The sequence below is a fragment of the Athene cunicularia genome (assembly GCF_003259725.1).
Source record: "Athene cunicularia isolate RWA chromosome 6 unlocalized genomic scaffold, athCun1 chr6_part2, whole genome shotgun sequence".
NCBI classification, from domain to species: Eukaryota; Metazoa; Chordata; class Aves; order Strigiformes; family Strigidae; genus Athene; species Athene cunicularia.
In genome coordinates this window covers 7,159,833-7,179,494 of record NW_020799106.1, presented here as the reverse complement: position 1 = coordinate 7,179,494, position 19,662 = coordinate 7,159,833, and the positions used below count along the sequence as shown (strand labels likewise).

At 47.6% G+C, this 19,662-nt stretch overlaps 1 protein-coding gene across 4 annotated transcripts in view; it reads left to right on the top strand.

Annotated features, from left to right (window-relative positions):
- CDH23 (cadherin related 23) overlaps positions 1–19,662 on the top strand; it is a 203,146-nt gene that overhangs the window by 35,618 nt on the left and 147,866 nt on the right. For all 4 annotated transcript variants that reach the window (XR_003398737.1, XM_026851852.1, XM_026851851.1 and 1 more), the window contains exons 3-5: positions 4,919–5,061; positions 8,351–8,398; positions 8,634–8,726. Coding sequence is in view for 3 of the 4 variants with exons in the window: in XM_026851852.1 (XP_026707653.1) it covers positions 4,919–5,061; positions 8,351–8,398; positions 8,634–8,726 (284 nt within the window). In the remaining variant the exon portion in view is untranslated. The remainder of the gene's footprint in view (positions 1–4,918; positions 5,062–8,350; positions 8,399–8,633; positions 8,727–19,662) is intronic.

Here is a 19,662-nt window from a genome sequence, read left to right as displayed (position 1 = left end):
TTCCTATTAACTCCACTTGGGTATGGATCAGACCTTTTAAGAGAGCATCGTATTAAGTAAATTAGAAACCTGCCCCTTCCGTTGGATCCCAGTGCCCTCCATCCCACCCCACCCCATTCCTGTGCAGAGGGTGTCAGCATCTTGCTCTTGTCAGCTTGTTTATTATCCGACTCTTTCCCTGGGGCTCAGCTCTTCCCAAACCCTCCAGGAGCTCTGGGATCCTCCCAGAGAGCTGGCTTTTCCTCCTTTCTTATCCCCCTCTTGAAAGCAAAACCAGTTGAGAGGAACTGGGAAGGCACATTCCTTTTGTCTACTTTCCTCCTTGGCAAAATGGAAGGGCAAGAAAAATATACAGGTTTACAGCTGCAAGCAAGATGCTGCGATGGGAGTTTCTGTAGGGGGAGGGGCAGAGTACACCCCATAAAGCAGCCAAATCTAAAAAAATTTTGTAAAATCCTAGCAAGAAAAAAACAAGAGACAACAACAAGAAGCTCCTGAGGTCAATCAAAGTTCAAGACTTGGAGAAAGAGTAAAATCTGTGTATGTGTGAGAAAGAGGGAGAAGTAGCCATGATTGAGAGAAAGGAGGTAAAAGGAGACAAAATAAATTGTGATTATCTGGTGGAATCAAGACACTTAACTGCCCAGCTTGATTCCTGAGGGGAAACAAATGGAGCCTATAACTTTGCACTGCAGAAGGATAATTTGTCCCTGTTACTTCATCCCTTGCTGGAGCCAGGTTGGTATTTGGCCTTAGGGTGGATCCCACAGCATCCTCATCGTGGCCCTGGGGAGAGCTGGGGCAGGCAAGTGACCCGAAGGAGGTTTCCAACAGACGTGGCAGTCCTTAGGCTCTGCACACCCTGTCTGAGCAGGATCCTCTGCTTTATGATGTGATACAGACACACGCACATGAAGGTGTTAGCGCTGCTTTTGCAATCCTTTGGCAATTCCCGTGTCACTTCCATGAAGGGGAGTGTGGAGTCCAGCTGCAGAGCTTATTGCTGGGCTGGGTGCTTCCCCTGGTCTGGCCTCACCTACGGGTGGGACAACAGCACCTTCCCCATGATCACCCTGTAAAATGGGATTTCTTGTGGTCTGTTGAACAGTGACCATGGCACAGATGCTCCTTCTGTGTGTTCGCCTTGTGCTATCCAGCTAGTCTGTTCCTCCTCCCTTGGTGCAGTAGATTGAGAGGGGAAAAAAGATGTTGGAGAAAAAGTAGGATTCAATAAGTTGGTGCCGAAGAAATCAGTGGAATGTGCCTCACGCAAACTTTTGTCGTAGTGGTGAAGGAGCCCAGCGTGCTCTGCTGCAGTCCTCTCTCGCTGCACCCTGCACGCCTGCTTTACACCACGCACCTAAGCTTAGCATTCCCCTGGGGTAAAGCTTGCAAAAATTAGAACAGCAAATGACAAAAGGATTGTGAAGTCTCATTTCTTATTTCAAAGGTCTGTTCCTCATTATCTTCCATTAAATTTGTTATTTTGATCTGTATTTTATTCTTGCTCCCCCCCCCCTTTAATGAGTTTGGAGGTGCTCTTAAGTTAGGACAGTGACTACTGGCTGATAGACAGGTAAGGGAATGGGTAAAGAGCTCTTAGTGTTTGGGGCCTCACTTGTGAGGGTTTAAGATGGTATTTTCTTGTGTTACAGTGCAGCATGCACTTTAATGCTCTGAGCTGCCCTGTGTATGTCCTAATGAAGTTTCTTGTTTCTAACATATAAAAGGAAAGTTGAGGAGTGTGTAGGCTCTCAATGTTCCTCATGTGTTTCCCTTCCTATTCTTTTACCTGCTAAATTTGTCCTTGATTTTGATACTCCTGGACCAGAGAGCAGTCAAGCTCAACGTGCTGTTTCACAGGGAAATAACTCTGCACGCCTGCAGGCTGGCAGGAGTACGAAACGCAGGTGGGATGATGCACTCTGCCTAGAAACGCCTTTCCTTGTTCTGCAGGTTATCCTGAATTTAGGAACTAAATTCCCTGGCAGTGGGAGATAGCTGTAACGCAAAGAGACAAAGAAGAGTTAAATGTTCATTTGGTGGCTGATTTTTTTTTTTTTTTTTTGCAAGGTGGGTTTGCAGCACACAAGCCATGAATGCTACTATGATTAGAACTGGGTGGGACATGGTTTTCTATTCAGCAGGATTTTTAAGATCGTTTTCCTTCTACTGAGATGCAACCGAGACCTTTTGGAGTTTGAAGTATTTGCAGTTCCAGGGGGAATTGAAGATACCCTGTTAATCTAGGGGTTTTGAATGAGATGTAAAGGGAGAAAGTCTGTTTCTCCCATTAAATCTGGCAGAATAGAGAGGTATGACCCTGGATTTATCTTGTCCTAGTTACTGGTTTTCACTGCCATGGTGACCATCAGAGTCTTGCTTGTTTCCTGGGGCAAAGAAACCTTTTCTAAAGTTGGCTTCAGATGTCCTGCAAAATAAAACCAAGCCAGTAGCTTGTTTCATATCAAGGCTCCAAGGTTTGAAAAAGTGTAGGTTCGCTTTGTATCTCTGGTGTTGGCTTCACTGACGAGATGGGGATGTTGCAGATGAACCAGCTGATCACAGTGGTTTGAATAACGACTCTTGCTTTTGGGTCTTTGTCCAAAATGTCTTTGATCGTCACTTGCTTGCACCTGTGTTGGTGGAAGGAATGTTTTTTCCAGTGGTTAATTGTGGTTGCTCTTTTTAAAACAACTGCTGTTCCTTCTCCAAATAGAAATTTGTCTGGCTTTGGGCACTGATTTCTTGCTGTGTTTTCATGCTCTGGAATATTCATCTTTAAGTATTACATTTTGTCCTCTTCATGGATGTGCTTGAGATGTCTTGAGTCATCTTACTCTTATTTGTCATAAATGAAGCAGTTCAAGCTTTTGAAGTCTTTGTTAGGTATAAAGCATTTTTGCTAGCTCTCGAACATTTGTGGCTCCCTCTTGCATCCAGTCCTGAAGACGATGAGGCCAGACTAGCAGCTTGCAGAATTGCAGCCTTGGCAGAACCAACTACATAGCCTTAAAATCATGCCTCAGAGTGCCCAAAGAGCACTGTGGCTCTGCCAGCCAGGCCATGGAAGGGGAGCTCCTTGTGTGCTTGGACCTCCAGGCTCGCCAGAACAGCTGGTTTTGGGGTGCTGTGCTCTGCAGCTGTGGTTCGCCAGCCTTTTTTGAGGGCATTTGAAGCATGAAAACAGATTTTTACTAAACAAGCCCACATTACCAAGCACTTCACCTGGTTGCTCGGTTCTCCCTGTTATTTGCCATGCTGTCACCCGAGTTTGTACTGACAGCAATTTTACATTGCGCTAGGATGTTCCCTTGACCACAGTTGGTGGCCTTGGGACCTGCCAGGCAGCTGGGTCCTTGCTCGAGTGCTCTTCATCGTTGTCATACAGCACTAAATTTTTAATCAGAAAGTCACACAGTGCTAAGTCAAATGTCTTACAAAAATCTATTATTTCTTTGCAGTTACCTTTATCTGCCAAAATTGTAATCTCATCAAAGAATAAAATCAGGTTTGTTTGACAAGGCCTATTTTCCATAAAATTGTGTTGACTGGCATTAATTATGTTCCTATCGTTTAGTTCTTTATTAATGGAATATCATATCAGCTTTTTCCATTATTTCTGCTGTGATTGATGTCAGGCCAACTGGTAGGTAATTGCCCAGGTTGCTCTGCTCGCCAACCTGTGCTGCTGTGTTCTCCCTCTGGTCTGCCAGAGCTTCCCTCCTCTTCCCAGATGGATGAAATTTTGGCATCTGTTCTCCTTGGCCAGATGATTTGGGGTCGCAGAGTGCTCTCATATTACCAAAGATGGCTCACATAGAGGATGTTGACTCTCATCCTCGAGACCAGATGGCCAAGAGGATCTCCCATCCTTATCTCCACCCAGCAGCTTTTTTTCTCCTATTTTCTTCCCCATCCTGCTGAGGAGGGGACTGAGAGCAGCTGGGTAGGCAACAGGCAGCCAGCCATGGTTGACCTGCCACAGCAGACTTTGCTCTCAGAATTGTCATGGAGAGGCCCAAAATAATTCTAGGAGCTTCTTATGGGGTTGAAATAAGGCTCCAAGGGGGCGTGGCTGTCCCTCGCTTTTGAAGCAGTAGAAATCATCCTGCTCCAGGAGTGGTGTGGAGATCAGAGAGAGAAAACATGGCCCCATGCGGCAACTTCAGAGGGTCTGGGTTGCCTCTCGGGTGCCGTTAGGAAGAGACATTTACAACTCCATGTCCACAAGGGATGGCTGAGCGAGGTCTCTGTTGTCCAGGATATTCAGGATGCTGCAGAAGATGGTTTCAAATGTGATTTAGTAGAAGGCAGTGTTGGATTTGGCCCAGCGCCTCTCATGCTCTCTGGGTGCGTGGGCTCCATGCTTGCCAGAAAGACCAGCACTTGCTGCAGCTGCTGTGTTTAAAACAAACCCCATGTCTGTGTCTGGCTCCAGGCCCTACTGAATCCCTGAACCTTGAGGCACCTGTGGGTGTCACGTCTGTGCTCTTGCCCTTGGGGTGTTTGCTGTTAACCTGGAAATGTTGTTGTATCTGCTGGTGATGCTCCTTGGTGGGGGAGAGTGTGAGGGAGGCTCGTAGGCACTTACTGAGAAGGGACATGGGTTCCTCCACTGTCTCTAGAACCCAAAGTGGCCATACTTCTGCTGAGCTCATGTGACTTTCTCTTTTGATCAGGGTGAGGGAGGAGATGAGCTGTGGTTTGTTTACCTGTGCTAGGGAGAACAATAAGACCATGCACAGCTTGACTCCCCTTGCTGCTTGAGGCACTGTACCACCACGGCAAAAGTTTGGGGATGACTTTAAGGGAAGAAGGCAGAAGACCTGAATTCCCTGACAAGCTGAATGCTTTCAGGATTTCTTTCTCTCTGTCCCATTTTGCTCATTATTTCTTTCCTTTCCATCTCTCCCAGGTTCCTCAATCACTCAACTGCTGGCTCGGGACCTGGACAACGATCCACTGGTCTTCGGAGTGGTCGGTGAGGAGGCCAGCCGGTTCTTTGCAGTGGAGAGCATGACTGGTGTTGTCTGGCTCAGGCAGCCCTTGGACAGAGAGGTAATGCTGCTTGGTGCTGAGAGCATCCTCTGCTGAGGAGACGGAAAAAGCCCAAAAGATAAATGGTGGCCCTCCACCTTTGGTGGCAGCTGAGGTGCAGCCTGGTGTTGCTCCCACATGGAGTTGGGGATCCAGATGTTGTCCACGTCAGGGTCTGTCCGTAGCCACCTTGTCACTGTCCCCAGCTCAGTGGGGACACGGGGAATAAGTACGGTGCTCTGGTTTGATCTGACTTCTTGGTTTTCCTGGATCCCAGAATAATATCTATGAGTCTGGAAGTAAAGAAAACAGTAAATGGAAATGATCTATCGAAGAGCCAGGATGCTTGTACATTCAGAGAAATCTACAGGCTTCCTCTTTAAACCTATATTCTGATTAAATCCTTTACTATTAGAACAGTGTGTGAAGGGCTGTGAGGTATCCTTGCTTATTCAATTTCATCACGACTTTTGATCATCTCATGGATTTAGGCTACTGGATGCTAAATTTGGCAAGATTCATGCCTCAAAGCTGTTTTACACCCCTATTTTCCATGGTAGCTTTGGTGTGTGAAGATGGTATCCTATCCTGGTGCCTGTTTTACAAAATCCCTGGGCCTTGCTACATTTCTGGAGCAAGGGAGGGACGGTACAGGTGCTTGGACAGGCACTCTGTAAGACCAGGAAAATACTATACAATGTGGGCAAGGTACTTAATTTCCCCTGTATTTCTGTTGCCTGTGTTTAGCGCTTCCTTTGCCAGTGGCATTGTTGGGAAGATAAAACTCATTAACACACCTCAGGCCCTGACAGTCTGCACCAGTCAGAGTCAGCCAGATGTGGGATGGGGAGGAGTGGGGTGGTGGATGCTGCTCAGGCTGGGAAGGGCAAACCCAATTTCACAGCATTAAGAGAGAGGATCTGGAAAAATAAAGCGTTTTTCTTCACCCTTCTCCCCTCCGCCTCTCCGTGCCAACAGCTGCTGGCATGAGTCATAAATCTTCTCTCATTCAAATGCCTACCGCTTCCCAATACTTATGGTAACAGTCTTAAGCTGAGGAGGGTGATCAATAGATTTTTAGGTGGCTTTTGATGGAGGGTGGGAAGGGAAGGAGCTGAGCAGAGCTTGCATGCATGGCTGGGCTGAACTGGGAGAAGAGCCTGCACCCATCAACTGATCCCAGGGGCTCAAAGTCAGCAGTATGTGGGAGAAGGTGAAGGCAGACATCTGCATAGCTTGGTATGGATAAGGGAAAAGGTGTAAATGACAATTTATGGTAGAGGAAGCAGGATGGGATAGGAGGGACGGGATGGAGGTGGACAGAGTGCAAGGAGCAGAGAACACTGGCCTGGATGCAATCAAAAAGTTGGGGGAGAGAAACCACACAAGAATGGTGAGGAAAGAAAAGCAAGAGATCAATTCATGTACAATGGAGGAGAAAAAGAGAGACTTGAAAAAGGAGAGGGAGTCATACTAAGGTAAATGATGCAGGAAAAGGAAAAATAGAGGAGAAGAAGAAGGAGCAAATGTATAGAGGCAAAACAAATTTAAAAGTATTTTTTTACTCCCACGAAGATTAGAAGGAAGACAGGTTTTTCAAAAAAAGACAGACCCAGAGTCTAAAAAATGTATATCCTGAAATGAAGGGTGGAGACAGAAGTTAGCATGTAGAAGCTTTCTCTGATTGTTTTATTGAGTTTTTAAAATTTAGATGCTCAGCAGGTTGTTTCTTATCTCCTCTTTCCTTTCCTCCCTACTGCGTTGTCCCTCACAGTTGCAGCAATGCTTAGAGGGGAAACAGGTGAAAAGCACTGAGGTAGCAGGGTGGGATGTCCCAAGGAGCAGAGGCTCTCCTCTCCACCTGTATCTCAGCTCTTCCTTTTTCCTGCAAGCATTGCTCCAAGGCAGGAGCTAGGAGAGGCTTTCTCAGGTTGAATTCCCCAGATATTTGGATGCAGGGGCCTGGGGGGGCAGACGCGGAGGCAGGAGGGGTGCATGCCCTGGTAAGCTGTTCCCCAAACTCTTCTCCAAGCTGAGCTGCTATCCTGGTGCAAGCAGAGCACCTGGTCTGGGCACTAGTGGCTGCTGCCTGTCCCTGAGCTGATCTTATTAGGAATAAATCAACCAAATCTGCAGCATGGAGAGCCATTTCAGGCTCGCTTTCTAGCCTTTCCTGCACGATGCTTTGGAAACAACAAGTTGCTGTGCTCTGGCAGCTCAGGCAGGGCAGGGGCACTGGGGGTGGGAAGGGATGCTGGGGGAGGAAGGGATCGCTGGGACTGGGGGAACCAGAACACCAGGTAGAGCCCAGGTACCAAATAGGTGCATTGGTCCAAATCCTGGTGTCCGTCCCTGTATGGTTCCTTGGTAAAACATGAACAAAACGATTGCTGATGGAAAAGAAAAGTCAGGAAGAGGTCCACCTCCACTAGCAATATCCCCCTGCACTGACAATGAGATAATCCCCTCTTCCCCACTTGTCCCTCAGCCCAGCAACCAGTGACTTTAATATATTACCATTTAAGACCAAGCTGTTAATTTAGTTAAGGCAGTGAGCGGCAGAGAGGGCTACACATGCATATTTTTTTGAATGAGCTTGTGGGATTTCATCCAGTTCTTACTACAGACCCTGGGCTTTATCCCAGTGTTCCCAGCTACGTGATATCCCAAGAACTGCTGCATGGCAGGTAAATTGGGAAAGCAGCACCAAGATTTAAATGTCCTCAGTGAGACTGTGTGGTATTGTCATCTTGAACAAAAGCTAATTACACAGCTTCTTCATTGGATTTTCTTCTCTTTTGCATCGTCCCTGTATCTTGCAGTCGGAGATGGTGCCAGACCACAGTACAACATGGGTGTAAACTGCTTTTCTCTGCCTTCCACTTACTCCCTCTTGATGCTACAAGCAGGCAGCCTGCAGCACTGGAGACCAGGCGGGCGTGCAAGGAGAGCCAGGGCTTGCTGGCACGCTGCAGAAGGCTAAGCAGTGGGCTCCTCTCATCTACTTTAGCTGTCTGTTTAAAGAGCTCGGCTGCTGGCTGTGGAGTTGGTTCTGTAGTGCCCACATCCTCCTGACCCAGGGCAGCGCAGCTCTCCGCGCCTGTGAAATACACTGGAGCCCTGCTGGCTTTAATATTTCTCAGCATTTTATACTCAATGTAGGTAATTGCACTCAAGCGCTCTTTCTCTTCTTGAAGGTCCTGGAAGCATTTTGCATGTAATAATATTGGCTAAAAATCCCAAGCCTGACATCTGCAGATAAACACTACAGTATCTTTAATTATATGTTTTTCTTCTCCTTCCCTTTCAGACTAAGTCAGAATTCACGGTTGAATTTTCTGTCAGTGACAGCGAAGGGGTAAGTGTGGCTTCTCATTTCATGGTCTGTGGCATGGGCAGAGGGGAGAGGAGAGGATGGATGTGGGTTGCTGGGGAACCTTCTGCATCACGCTGAAGGGTCTGGGGAGCCAGGGTCCCCCTGCCATCACTTTCCAAAAGCCCAAGTCAGAAAACACAACCACAATCTTGCTTCAGGTTTTAAATCCATGTGTAAAGCTGATACCTGCTCCCTGCTGTTATCCTTGTGACTGCAGGTGATCAAAGGGACAGTCAACATCCAGGTTGGAGATGTGAATGACAACGCTCCGCAGTTCCACAACCAGCCCTACAGCGTCCGCATCCCCGAGGTAGGGATTGCTGAGCCTCTCCCTGGAGCCTGGCTTCTGGCTCTTCCTCAGTGGCCACACTTACTGTCTGGTTGCCACTGCAGAGCTGTCTGCCTGGCTGCGTGAGGGCCACCGAAGCACGGGATTGTCCTCCTGCCCTGGACCCTCACTGGGGTTAGGGGGAGGATTAAACCTCTGGAAGTTATTGTTTCCTGAAAATGGGCAGAAGCAAAGTGATCGTGGGGGAAGGCAGGTAGAAGAGGAAGTTTGGAGCTCAGAGTCTTTACAGCCTTGATGATCTTTCCCATGGCAAATGTGAAGTTTGAAAATAGCTGTATCTGGGAATCTGTTTCTGTTTCTCTTCCTTTGAGCCAGGGAGGATGTGCAACTCTTGTCACAGACGTGTGACCTGAGGCAGGATTAAACATTTTTCCAAATTCCTGATTTCTAGAAGAGTCCTGACCAAAGGCTTCTGCCATTGATCGTGTTTTTTTCTAACATCTCCATAGCAGGACTTGTCCCGTGATGTCCTAGGAATAAAGTAGGTTGGAAGGGGCCACAGGAGATCATCTGGCCCAAGCTCCCACTAAAGCAGAGAGGATTTTCATACTAGATCAGGTTGCTCAGTTTTCTCCAGCCAAGTCTTGAATATCTCCAAGGACAGAGTTTCCACAACCTTCTGCCACTCTCTCTCTGTGCTGGCCATTGCAAAGGAGGCAAACCTAGTCATACCATCAGGGAGAGCTTCTGCACCTAGAGCTTAGCTTGGCAGAAATACGCTGGGAGCTTGCAGATCTGATGTGAATTTAGACTTAAAATATGTGGAGTGAAAGGTGGTTGCTGGTGCTAGGAGGACAAGGTCCTATTTGAAATAGGGGACTAGTAGGGCATTTCATGTCCTCCAGTGGAGGAAACCTCTCCCTCTTGCACCCTGATGCCAGGGCAGAGCCTGTTTTTCCCGGACCATGCCTTGGGGTGTGGATGAGGTCAAGTGTGTGTCTGTGTGTGTGAAATCAAGCAGTCTTCGGTAATTGAGAGGTACAAACGATTGTGTTACAACGGTTTATTTAATATGCTGCCTGCTGATGCCCTGCCGTGCTGGGCTTTGATCTTTCCCTGTCCCTCTGCTGTGAGGATGAGGTTTCTTCATTAAGTTGCTTGTGATGTATGATCCGGGAGTTTTAGTCTCATCTTTGCGCCAAGTCATCTGAAACCTCCCTTTGAGAATGACACTGGGTCAGAGTAATTTCTTCTCTTCTTTAAAGCACGAATGGTGCAGAAATGACTTGGCAAAACCCGCGTGAGCTACTCCTCGCTCTCGCCTTCCTGCTTGGACCTCTGGAAGCTGATGGGTGGCCGCGTTGCCTTGCTACCGCTCCTCCTGGTGATGGTCTATCTGCAGAGGTCTGCAAAGCAAAAGGAATGCCAGTAGGACTGAAGGAGATGAGCCTCCTCTACCCTGCCCCCAGATTTACCTCTGATTTTGCTGTTTACAGCACCTGGTACAGAGGACTCCCTTCTGCACGTGAAGAGAGAGATGGGAAGTGGGTTTCTGTGTCTCCCCTGGGAACTGGCGCTGTGTTAATATATCTGGAGCAGCTGTGCCTTATCTCTTCTTGCTTGTTGCTTCTGCCCTAAGAGCTGATACGGCAAGTCTTAAGCCTTACACATTTCCCATCTTAACCTGTATCAAGCCTGGGGATCAGGGAGGGCAAAGGTCCAGTGCTAGTTTGGAAAATTAAGGCTGGCTGAGGAAAGGGAACTGTGGGCAGGTGACCTGGACAAAAAAATAAATATAAGAAGCATCAGCTGAACCCCAGAGCCTCCCTCTCCCATGTCATGCCGCTGTGTATTTGAGCTGCAGTTCTGCTGGGAGGAATTTCCACGACTGTCTAATTATTGGGGGTGTAGCAAGCACGGGGCTTCCCCCCTGTGCACCTCCTCTAGCACTTGGCCTTCAGAGCTGTGCTTTTCTGGAGGTTGGCCTAATCTAATTACAAGGCATCGTGTGCCAGTTTCCAGTTTCTCTCCATGATCTTTAACCAAGGGCACCAATCAAAGGTAATGAGCCACAAACTCGTTGCTCAGCCAGCATCCTGGAGGCACTTCTGTTCTGCTGGGGAGACAGCCTTTCCTTGTCAGGCATGGTGAGAGGAGGAGATGGGGTCCCACCATCTAAGGAGGACCCTCCAAGGGCTACAGCCCACAGGAGATGTGAGCAGTGAATTTACTCTGTGTGTGCTGGCATGACTCTCAAGGAAGAGATGCCCCTCTTGCTTTGAGAGCTTTGCTGGGCCACTAGTTGTTCCTGTTGCTTGTCCACAAGTAATTGAAGCTGGAGGTGATGCGGCACGGAGATGTGCCTTCAGAAGCTGAGGCTCCCAGGGCCAGGGGACACCTGGGATGCAGCTGAGGCTGGGGAACCAGTCATGGTAGGGGATGATAGCATCCCCAGGTCACCCTCATGCTCTAAACAGCTCAGGCCAGGGTGAGCAGCAAGAGCATGGGTAGCAAAATCTGCCTCAAAAACCAGCCAGTGCAAGCCAAAGGACCTATAGCTAATGGATAAAGAGGGACTGGAGCTTGGGTACGGAGAAGAGGCGAGCAGAAGCACTAGTGCGACTTTGCATAAACTGGCTCTGTGCAGAATTGGCAGCTAATGAGGGTTTTTCTCTTTTTAATTTTGAGATAAATGGATGTATCGATTTGCAGTTGTCCTAGCTAATGGAGCAGCAACAGAAAGGCTATTTAAACCTCACTGCTATTGTGTGGCACTAGGAAAGTCAAAAGAAGAGTGTGCATAAATAAATGGAACATGGAGTAAACTGACCTTTAAAAACAATACTGACTTTAAATACCCATCCTGGCATTTTATGCAGTCCACTTGATTTGAGAATGGGAATTTATTTGGGCATGTGCTGTGGGCACGGTTCCTCTGTAGCATGGGGAGGGGTGAGAGTTTAACCGTGGCCTCCTCTGTGTTGCAGCAGCTCTGAATACCCAGACCAGGTCATGTGTTGGGCTGATGCCACCGGTCCTCTGCGCTTGTTGTGTCTTAATCGCATCCCTGGCACCTGCCTGGAATATCTGAGTGAGGGCCTGCGTGTCAGGAGAGGGACGTTGCTCCAGCGTAATCGTCCGTCCCGTCTGGGCAAGGGCGCCCTGTGATTTGCTTGTCAAAAGGCAACGAGGCGGTGCGGATGCTTTCAAGTCTGTAAAGAAAAGGGGAATCCTGCTAGAATTGGCAACTTAATTCACCAAGCTGGCCTCGACAGAGCTCATTAAGTTCTCGTGTATTTATTTCAGGCTAATGGCTGTCATGCTGACTGCTGTTTGATTTGCTATAATAGACTTTTATGGCTTTCCAGTTTGCTAGGACGTGTGTGCCTGTGTCTGTGCCCTGTGGTGCTGCTGTAGTACATTAGATAGCCACTCATGTGCTTGCTACTCTGACCTTCAGGGTTTGTTCTTCTCTTGAATGCATCCCTTGCACTTCACCTCTTGCACATGCTCTTTTTTACCCTCCTCATCCTCAACCAGCCCCAGGGTACCATGTTTCCAGGAGTGTCAGAGTTTGGCTTTTAAATCAGGAGAGATATATTACTAAGCCCATGGCAGGCTGTTGTGGCGATGCCTCAGTTTCTGACAAGTCCGATCTGCTTTATCCGATCTATTTTTCCATTTGACTGCATCTGTAGGAAATGCAGTCTTGTTGGATTGTCACGGTTCAACTCTTTTATGTGAAGCGAGCAAGGGAAGCGGAGCCGAGCCCCTGTGTTGGTTTTGTGGTACCTGGCGTGGTGTTGGGATCAGGATGGACTGTTCCCCCTGGGTACCTGCTAGGCCTTTCTGTCCCAGTTTCCACACACGAGACCCTCTGGGTCATGCAGCTCTCCAGTTGCCTTTGAAGGGAACAACCTTTAAGGTTATGCTGAGAAGGCATGGCTCCGCAAGCCTCTCTTCTGTATCTGCTGCTCCCAGGTGCTATGCCATCTGCAGGACCTTGGATCCTGCAGAGGTTCCTCAAACGCTGAAGCTGTTGTGTGGTGTGGTAACCAAGCCTGGTAACTCCTTCTGAAGAGCTGCTTTCCCTTGTAACCCCCCAGCATCCTGAGCCTGCTGATCAAGTTCAAACCATCCATGACCTCCTTTTAGCCTTGGAGCATTGTCAGTCTTCACATGTTTTCAAGAAAGGTCACTTAATTATTGGTTTCTTTGCTGAATGTTCCCTCAGGAGGTTTCCAGTGGGGTTTTCTCTCCTTCTGTGCTCTCCCCACCTCACTTCTCCTGTTACAGTTAACACACTGAGTGATTTATAAAGTAATATGTATTATTGGGTTACATCTTCCAGCAAAAAGCTGTCCCCAGCCAGGCTCTAGGCCAGAGACTGCCATTTAGTGCTCCAACCATTCATGGGATGACACTTGCACCATGAAAAAGTATCTGTAACTTGACAGGAGATAGCAATTGTAACAGGGCTCTGTTTTTAGAAGGCACCCACTGTGCATCTATAACCACAACCATCCACTTTGGGAATGCGCTCATCTCATCTTCTGTTTCAGGCAAGCACCAGTAAGAGGCAGGGCTACAGGAAAGGAGTTTAAAAGTAAAAAGGAAAGTTTCTGGGTTGTACACGACATCGGCTAGGCAACTACAGTCCAGCTTGCAGGTGTCACATTTTCTGAACTCAGCCCTGAGTTAGCAATTTATTTTAATTGGAAGGCAGGCGGGCACTTACCATCAACAGTGGTCCCTTCTGCTCAGGGAGTAGCCTTTGGGATTGAGCCTTCACAAGCTGCTGGTCACCATTTCCATCCTTAATATGGTGGTGTAGTTGAAATAGTGGCTTTTATGACTTTTGTTTTTTTTAATTGTGCAGAAAAGTGTTTGGCGGGGAGGGTGAGAGAAAGGAGGAGACCATCACTGCCCTGTCCCATTACACATCCTGGAACCAGACCATGCTAGATGGTGAGCAGGGGCAGGGAGGATCAGAGAAAGCCTCAAAAGCCCTAGCAGTAATTAAAATTATTATTTTGCTTTAATGGTAATAATGTCGGTAATTACATCAGTTTCCCTGCCATCCTGCCTGGGAGTCTTCAGGGGCTCATATAATTCTATTGCGATGGCTCCGAGGCCTGATGCTGCGCATACGAAGCAGCTGCAATGAGCATGAGCTCCCACTTCAGCCACATTAGCCATTCCCTTGCATGCTCCCAGGCACCTTTTGGGGTTGGTTTTTTTCCCCCCCTTCTTTAAATAAAGAGCCTTTAAATTGAAGGCGATGATAACAGAGCTGATAAGAAAGATGTTCCAGCCACATTGCAAAATGGCCTATAATCATTTCTGGCTGTTTTCCTTTCTTATTTCCTTTTTTTTTTCCCTTTTTTTTACCCCTCCATCTCCTCACTGACTGTTTTCCTTTTCTCCCTGCCCTTATGCTTCTGTGTGGATTAATGATTTACAATGAATAACTCATCCAGCCGTCCCCTCCCTCTGCCACTTTTGCGCACACAAAATTTGCAAGAGCATTGAACTCCTTCACAGCACTTCAGACACGAGTTTGTTTATTTATTTACGGTGTGATGTTCTGTTGGGTTTTTTAAAAAACTTACTAGAGAGGTAACAAAAGAAGTAGCTAATTATTCATTAAATGAATGATTATTAAATACTGTTGGCCAGAAGCAAGCTGATTCTCTCCTGGGTAGGCAAGCACCTCCATCTCCTCTCCACCCCGACATCCCCTTGGCGTGCCTGGTGCTGGGGACTGAGGGATGATCTCTCACCTCTGGTGCCTGTTGGAGAAGCGAGAAGTGAGGCTCTGGCTGGTGCTCACCGCCGTTGCACAGGTACATGGCGATAATGCGCAGCAGGTGAAACAGTTACCAAACTTCCCGAGCATCCTCCTTTTGAATTGTCTTCATTGTGGCTGAGTTTCAGAGACAGCTTCCATGAGCCCTGAGGGAAGAGTTGACTGACAAAATAACAGGTTGGATCTCCATACCATCTCCTCAGCTTCACAGAGCTTGTTACCGTGCATTTGTTTTGATGTTTCTTCTTTCCAGTTTTTTTTTTTAATTATTATTTTTGCACAACCTTTAATTACTTTCCAATTTTGTCCAGCAAACTCATGGAAGCAGAGACACATTGTGAAGGGTGTGCTTTCCCTCCAATAGTCTTAAGTGCAGCTGTGCTGTCCTTCTATTAAAAAGCCATCTCTAAGCTGGATGAGATAATCCTTTTGAGAGGGTTTCATCTGCTCTGTAATCACTAGGTAGAATATAGTATCTCTCAAAGAAATTATGCCTTCTCCCCTCCTCTCCCAACCCCAGCCTGCAAGATCCACCAAGATGGGGCTATTTCTATATTGCCTGGGAAGATTGAATGTTAAAACGTATCTTTACATGGAGCAAATTGACGAGTCAGGATTTTGCCAGCAGTGCCATGGGATGCCCTTTCCCATCAGTAATCAAGAGGCTGTGCAAGTGCCCATCTCCTGCCTTGCACTGGCATGGAAGAGCAGAAAGAAGGGGGACTGAGAAAATAGCAAGCAGATAGGGACTGAGGGATGTGAATAATGCACAAGTCATCAGGCTGAGTTTACTCTGACGGGGCGGGGGGATGCCATGTGTGTTGGCAAGCTGGCTACATTTGGCTCTGGGGCGAGTTTGTAAATATTCATAAAGATCCCCACTTTCCCCATGCAAGCAAAATATAAACGGACTGTTTAAGTGCAGGGAAGTTCAGGCGCTGTCTTGGGCATTCATTCTGGCTTTCGGATGCTGGAGGTTCCTTCGGGCAAGAGCTTGGAAGCACACCAGGCGGCAGCTGCCATCTTCTCCCCGCTCTTTCCTGCCAGCACCGAAGAAAGGCGCTTAAACAAAACAGGCTGTAGTGCACTGAAACAGCATTTGGGCTAAAGGGTTTGCACGGCAGACGTTGGAGATGTCAGTGGGATTTATGCAGAAACTTTTCTAAGGGGTGAGGTGCTTATTAAAGAGTCATGCTGCATCTGGTAAGGCATGGAGGCTTTGAGAGGCATGGCTTAGGGATGGGGGGGTTGCACAGGGCTGGGAGGCTTGTGTGGAGGAAGTCGTCGTGTGATGAAGCAGGTGCTCAGACCTGGAAGCAGGTCATCTGTGTTCAAGTTTTTGTCGTTATTGCTGATGCATATACTGTGACGCCAGACAGAGAACGTCAAAGGGTTTCAAGTGATGTCCTGACATCCTAGGGAGAAAGAAAGTCTCCACCTTCTAGCAGTCCTGTCACTCGTCTGGCTTCAGTGGTGAATAGGAGACCTTGGTCCTTTAAAACACGTGCCCGAGGAGCGAAATGAGAGACACAACAGAAACTACTGGGGCGGAAAACTCCAAATGGCGTGGAAGTAATGTGTAAAGTGTCCTGGAGATAACAGTCATTTCCACCAGGCAAAACTTGGGCTCTTTCTGGAAGAATAGTGCATCAAGGAGGGGGGGCAGCCTGAAAATTAGAAATAGTCGTGCTGTTCTGACCAGTATAATGCTGGGGTAGATGAGGGGGACAGGGGAAAGCAGAAAGGGGAGAAAACAGCAGATTTAGAGCTGAAAGGAAAGCTAGCGCGGGGCAGCAAGCAATTTGGTGCCTCTGTGGAGGAGCCATCGTGCTGGGAAAATACGACTCCCAGAGCCAAAGAAATAATCTTGGGGCAGAGGAAGAGACAGTATACAGAAGTATTCTACAAGCGAGGAGCAGCCAGATGAAGAGGGGACAGGTAACTTAGACAAATCAATAGTCATTCTTCTTGGAAGAAATGGGGGACAAGGAAAAACATCCTCACTGGCTGAGCTCCTGAACAGCCCCGGGATGCAGGCACGCTCTCCGGCGCTCTGCAGGAGTTTCTTTGTATGGGTGCTGAGACCCAGTACCTTCCCGTCCCTTGCTGATTTTCAGAGCTCTGAATTTGTTACGGGTGTCTGTCTCAGACCTGTGCCCAAGGTCAGGACAACTTCTGAGCACAGGATGGCCGGCGCCAAGTGATGACGGCTCCTTGGGATCCCCTCGGCCCCGCTGGCAGCAAGTGACTGGCTTGCTCAGACAACCAGTTGTGGTCCTGCAGCATCTCTTGCTGCGGGAGCGACCGAGGCCAGGGCTGAAAGGCTGCTCTTCTAACGGGGACTGGAAGCACCCGCACGAGGCATTTGAGCCCAGCCCTTTTGGAATAATTACACTTACACATCTGGGCAGCAGATGGCTTCAAGGTCTCTTCCTTGTCCCCGGCAGGAGGAAGGGCTCTCTGCTGCCAGAAACAGGCAGAGAAGCGAGGAGCTAATGAATGTGACCTGCTAGCAATTAGTTTTGTTTTATCTCTCTTTCCTCTGGTTACGATATTCTCCCAGAAGCCTGGGACGTAACTTATTATCTTGTGCCAGCCAGCAAAAGCCGCATCCCCTCCCTTTGCATCCCTGTTTAGTTTACCTCCCTCTCTGTACATCATCTTTTAAGTCAGCAGCAGGAGCGTGCCTGGCTGTAGAAATGTTTATTAACGCGTTCAGGCTGCGAGGGCAGCGTGCGGGTAGGAACTGCTCAGTGCAAGGCAGCAAAAGAGCCTTCGCGGAAAGTGAAATATTTTTTTTTTTACCCACGTAATCATGCAGTTTGTTGTTTTGGGCTCCTTTTTCAATCGTGCTGCCTAAATTGAAGTATGATTAAGATCATACCGAAATGCACTGTGCTGGCATGTAGTGCCCCAGCCTCTACCATTTTAGGATATGGGTTCTTTTCAACCCAAAATAATTGAGCTCAGCAGCAGACCTGCAAGGTGGGCACATGTTAGCATCCTCACTCAGGGCAGCTGGGGAAGGTGAGGCTAGAGCTGGCAGAAGAGGCTTGCCAAAGCAGCTTTTCAGTAAAAACACCGGTTTTAATTAAGATGGAAATATTTAGGAAAAATGTTGTCATTTTGACAGCAAAGCTGGGCAGAAATAGCATTTCAAAAGAACAATAAAAATCGCTCTTGCAATAGATTCACTCCAATTTCTTTTTCAGAATTGCAGTTTGTATTTTATTAGTTTGTAATGTGTGAGTGACAGTCATGTATAAAAAGCTTTCTCCTGCTGGTCATACTTTGTGATAAAATAATAGACTAAATCAGTTTTTTCTCTATATTTTTAAAATATTTATGTGTGAACTGAACTGTTTGTATTGGATCCAAACTATTTTCATTACAAATGGAAGAAATTTTAATCTAGGCAGAAGTTTCAATCAGTATTAGGCAGCCATTTCTTAATTTCAACTATTAATTGCTGTTGAAACCTAAAATGTGGTTGATTTATTTTGGTGGTGTGAATAATGAAGAGAGCAGGAAAACTGAATATAGGGTTCAAGGCAATTTTGTTTCAAGAAAAAAACCTGAAGGGTTGATTTTCAGGATTTGTTTTACAGGATATTTGAGAAGCATTTTTTTTTTTTTTTTTTCCTAAATGAGGATGCAAACCAAATCTGGGTCTATGTGAGTTCAGAGAGCGATGTCATGCAGGAAGGTTTGGCATGGTGCTGAGCTGTTGGGTATCTGTGGAGATAGTCTCCACCACTGCAGTATTGCCATCAGCCCCCCTCCCTTCTGAGTAGCAGAACTGAGCAAATGTGCGGTAAATGAGCTTTGCAAATACGCTTTTGCAGTTTTCTTGCCTCTCCAGCGCTGCTTTCCTGACTCCTGCTGTGTTTCTGCTGCTCTGCCTTGCTGTCCAAATGTCAGGCTCTGCTCTTTTTTTTTCAACACGCACAGCTCACCAGGCAGTTTTGCACACACAAGCATTCGCACGTGCGTGCAAAGGGTCTCGATAAATAGACGTTCAAGCCAGCTCCGTGTCCCAGTGCAGCACATTTCCAAACAGTTAAGGGAAGTGTGAAGAGGTGCACTGGTAGGAGGAGAGAGCTGTCACCCTATGTTGCAGAGACCATCACTCACCCCTGGGTTTAGGGACAGGAGTGGTTTGTCCCTCTCTTTCCAGGGACTGAGCTTATTCAGCATGGTCCACAGGATCTCACTGGGGTGCCAGCGCGAGGAATTCAGCCCCAGCCTGTCCATCTCCTCTGAGCTCAGGTGATGGTTATACTGAGTCTTCCTGGTTTTCAAACCTGCCTTGGTTTTCATCTCGTTGATACGTCGCTTCCATCTAGGCTCAGCCGGCAATTGCAAATCAGACTTGAAAGGGTAATGAGAAGGAGGGAAGGGAGAAGAGGAGGTATTAAGTCGTCTGCCTCCCGCCCAGCCTATGTGTGATGAGTCTTGATTGCTCATGTGTTTGGAGGCACCTAGAGTCTGGCTGTTTGTGCCAGGGTGGCCACCAGCACTACCTCCATATTTGAGGAGAAAGAAATGAGTTTGTTACCCATAGGAGTGGGTTTTTTTTAGTACTTCTCAGTTCATTACCAAGAGTGGAAGATGTAAATAACTTCCACTAATTAGTAAACCTTTATTTAGAGGTAAGTTGAGAACACAGCCCTCTGAGTTTTGAAGAAAGAGGGACTTACCTCTCCTTCATACCATAACCAGACCTTGATAAGCGACCTGAATGGAGAATGATTTCTGCTGTGCTTATGATTTGGAGGACCCCAAACCTACACGGGTCAGGAGCTACTGAGCCAGCACTTGGAAAATCATTCTATTAAACATGCTGGAAACACACGGCCAGATGTGCGTGTGCAGATTTCTCAGCCTCCCAAGAGAAAACGCTGCCCTCTGAGATGTGCTGCCTGTGCCTTGCCTTTGAGGTAGGCTGAGAGGGTTAAAGCATAAAGCTGTTCCACTGAGGTGGTTAGCTGATGGCCCGTGAAGCATCACAGGGGCTTTCAGCTGGTTGGTGAAATACCAGGACAGGTGGGTATTTTGTTTTCCTATATATAACTTGTGCATTTGGGAAGGAAATTTTGCAAAGAGGCCGCTTCTTTTGGTATGACACCCCTGCCCCCCCCCCCCCCC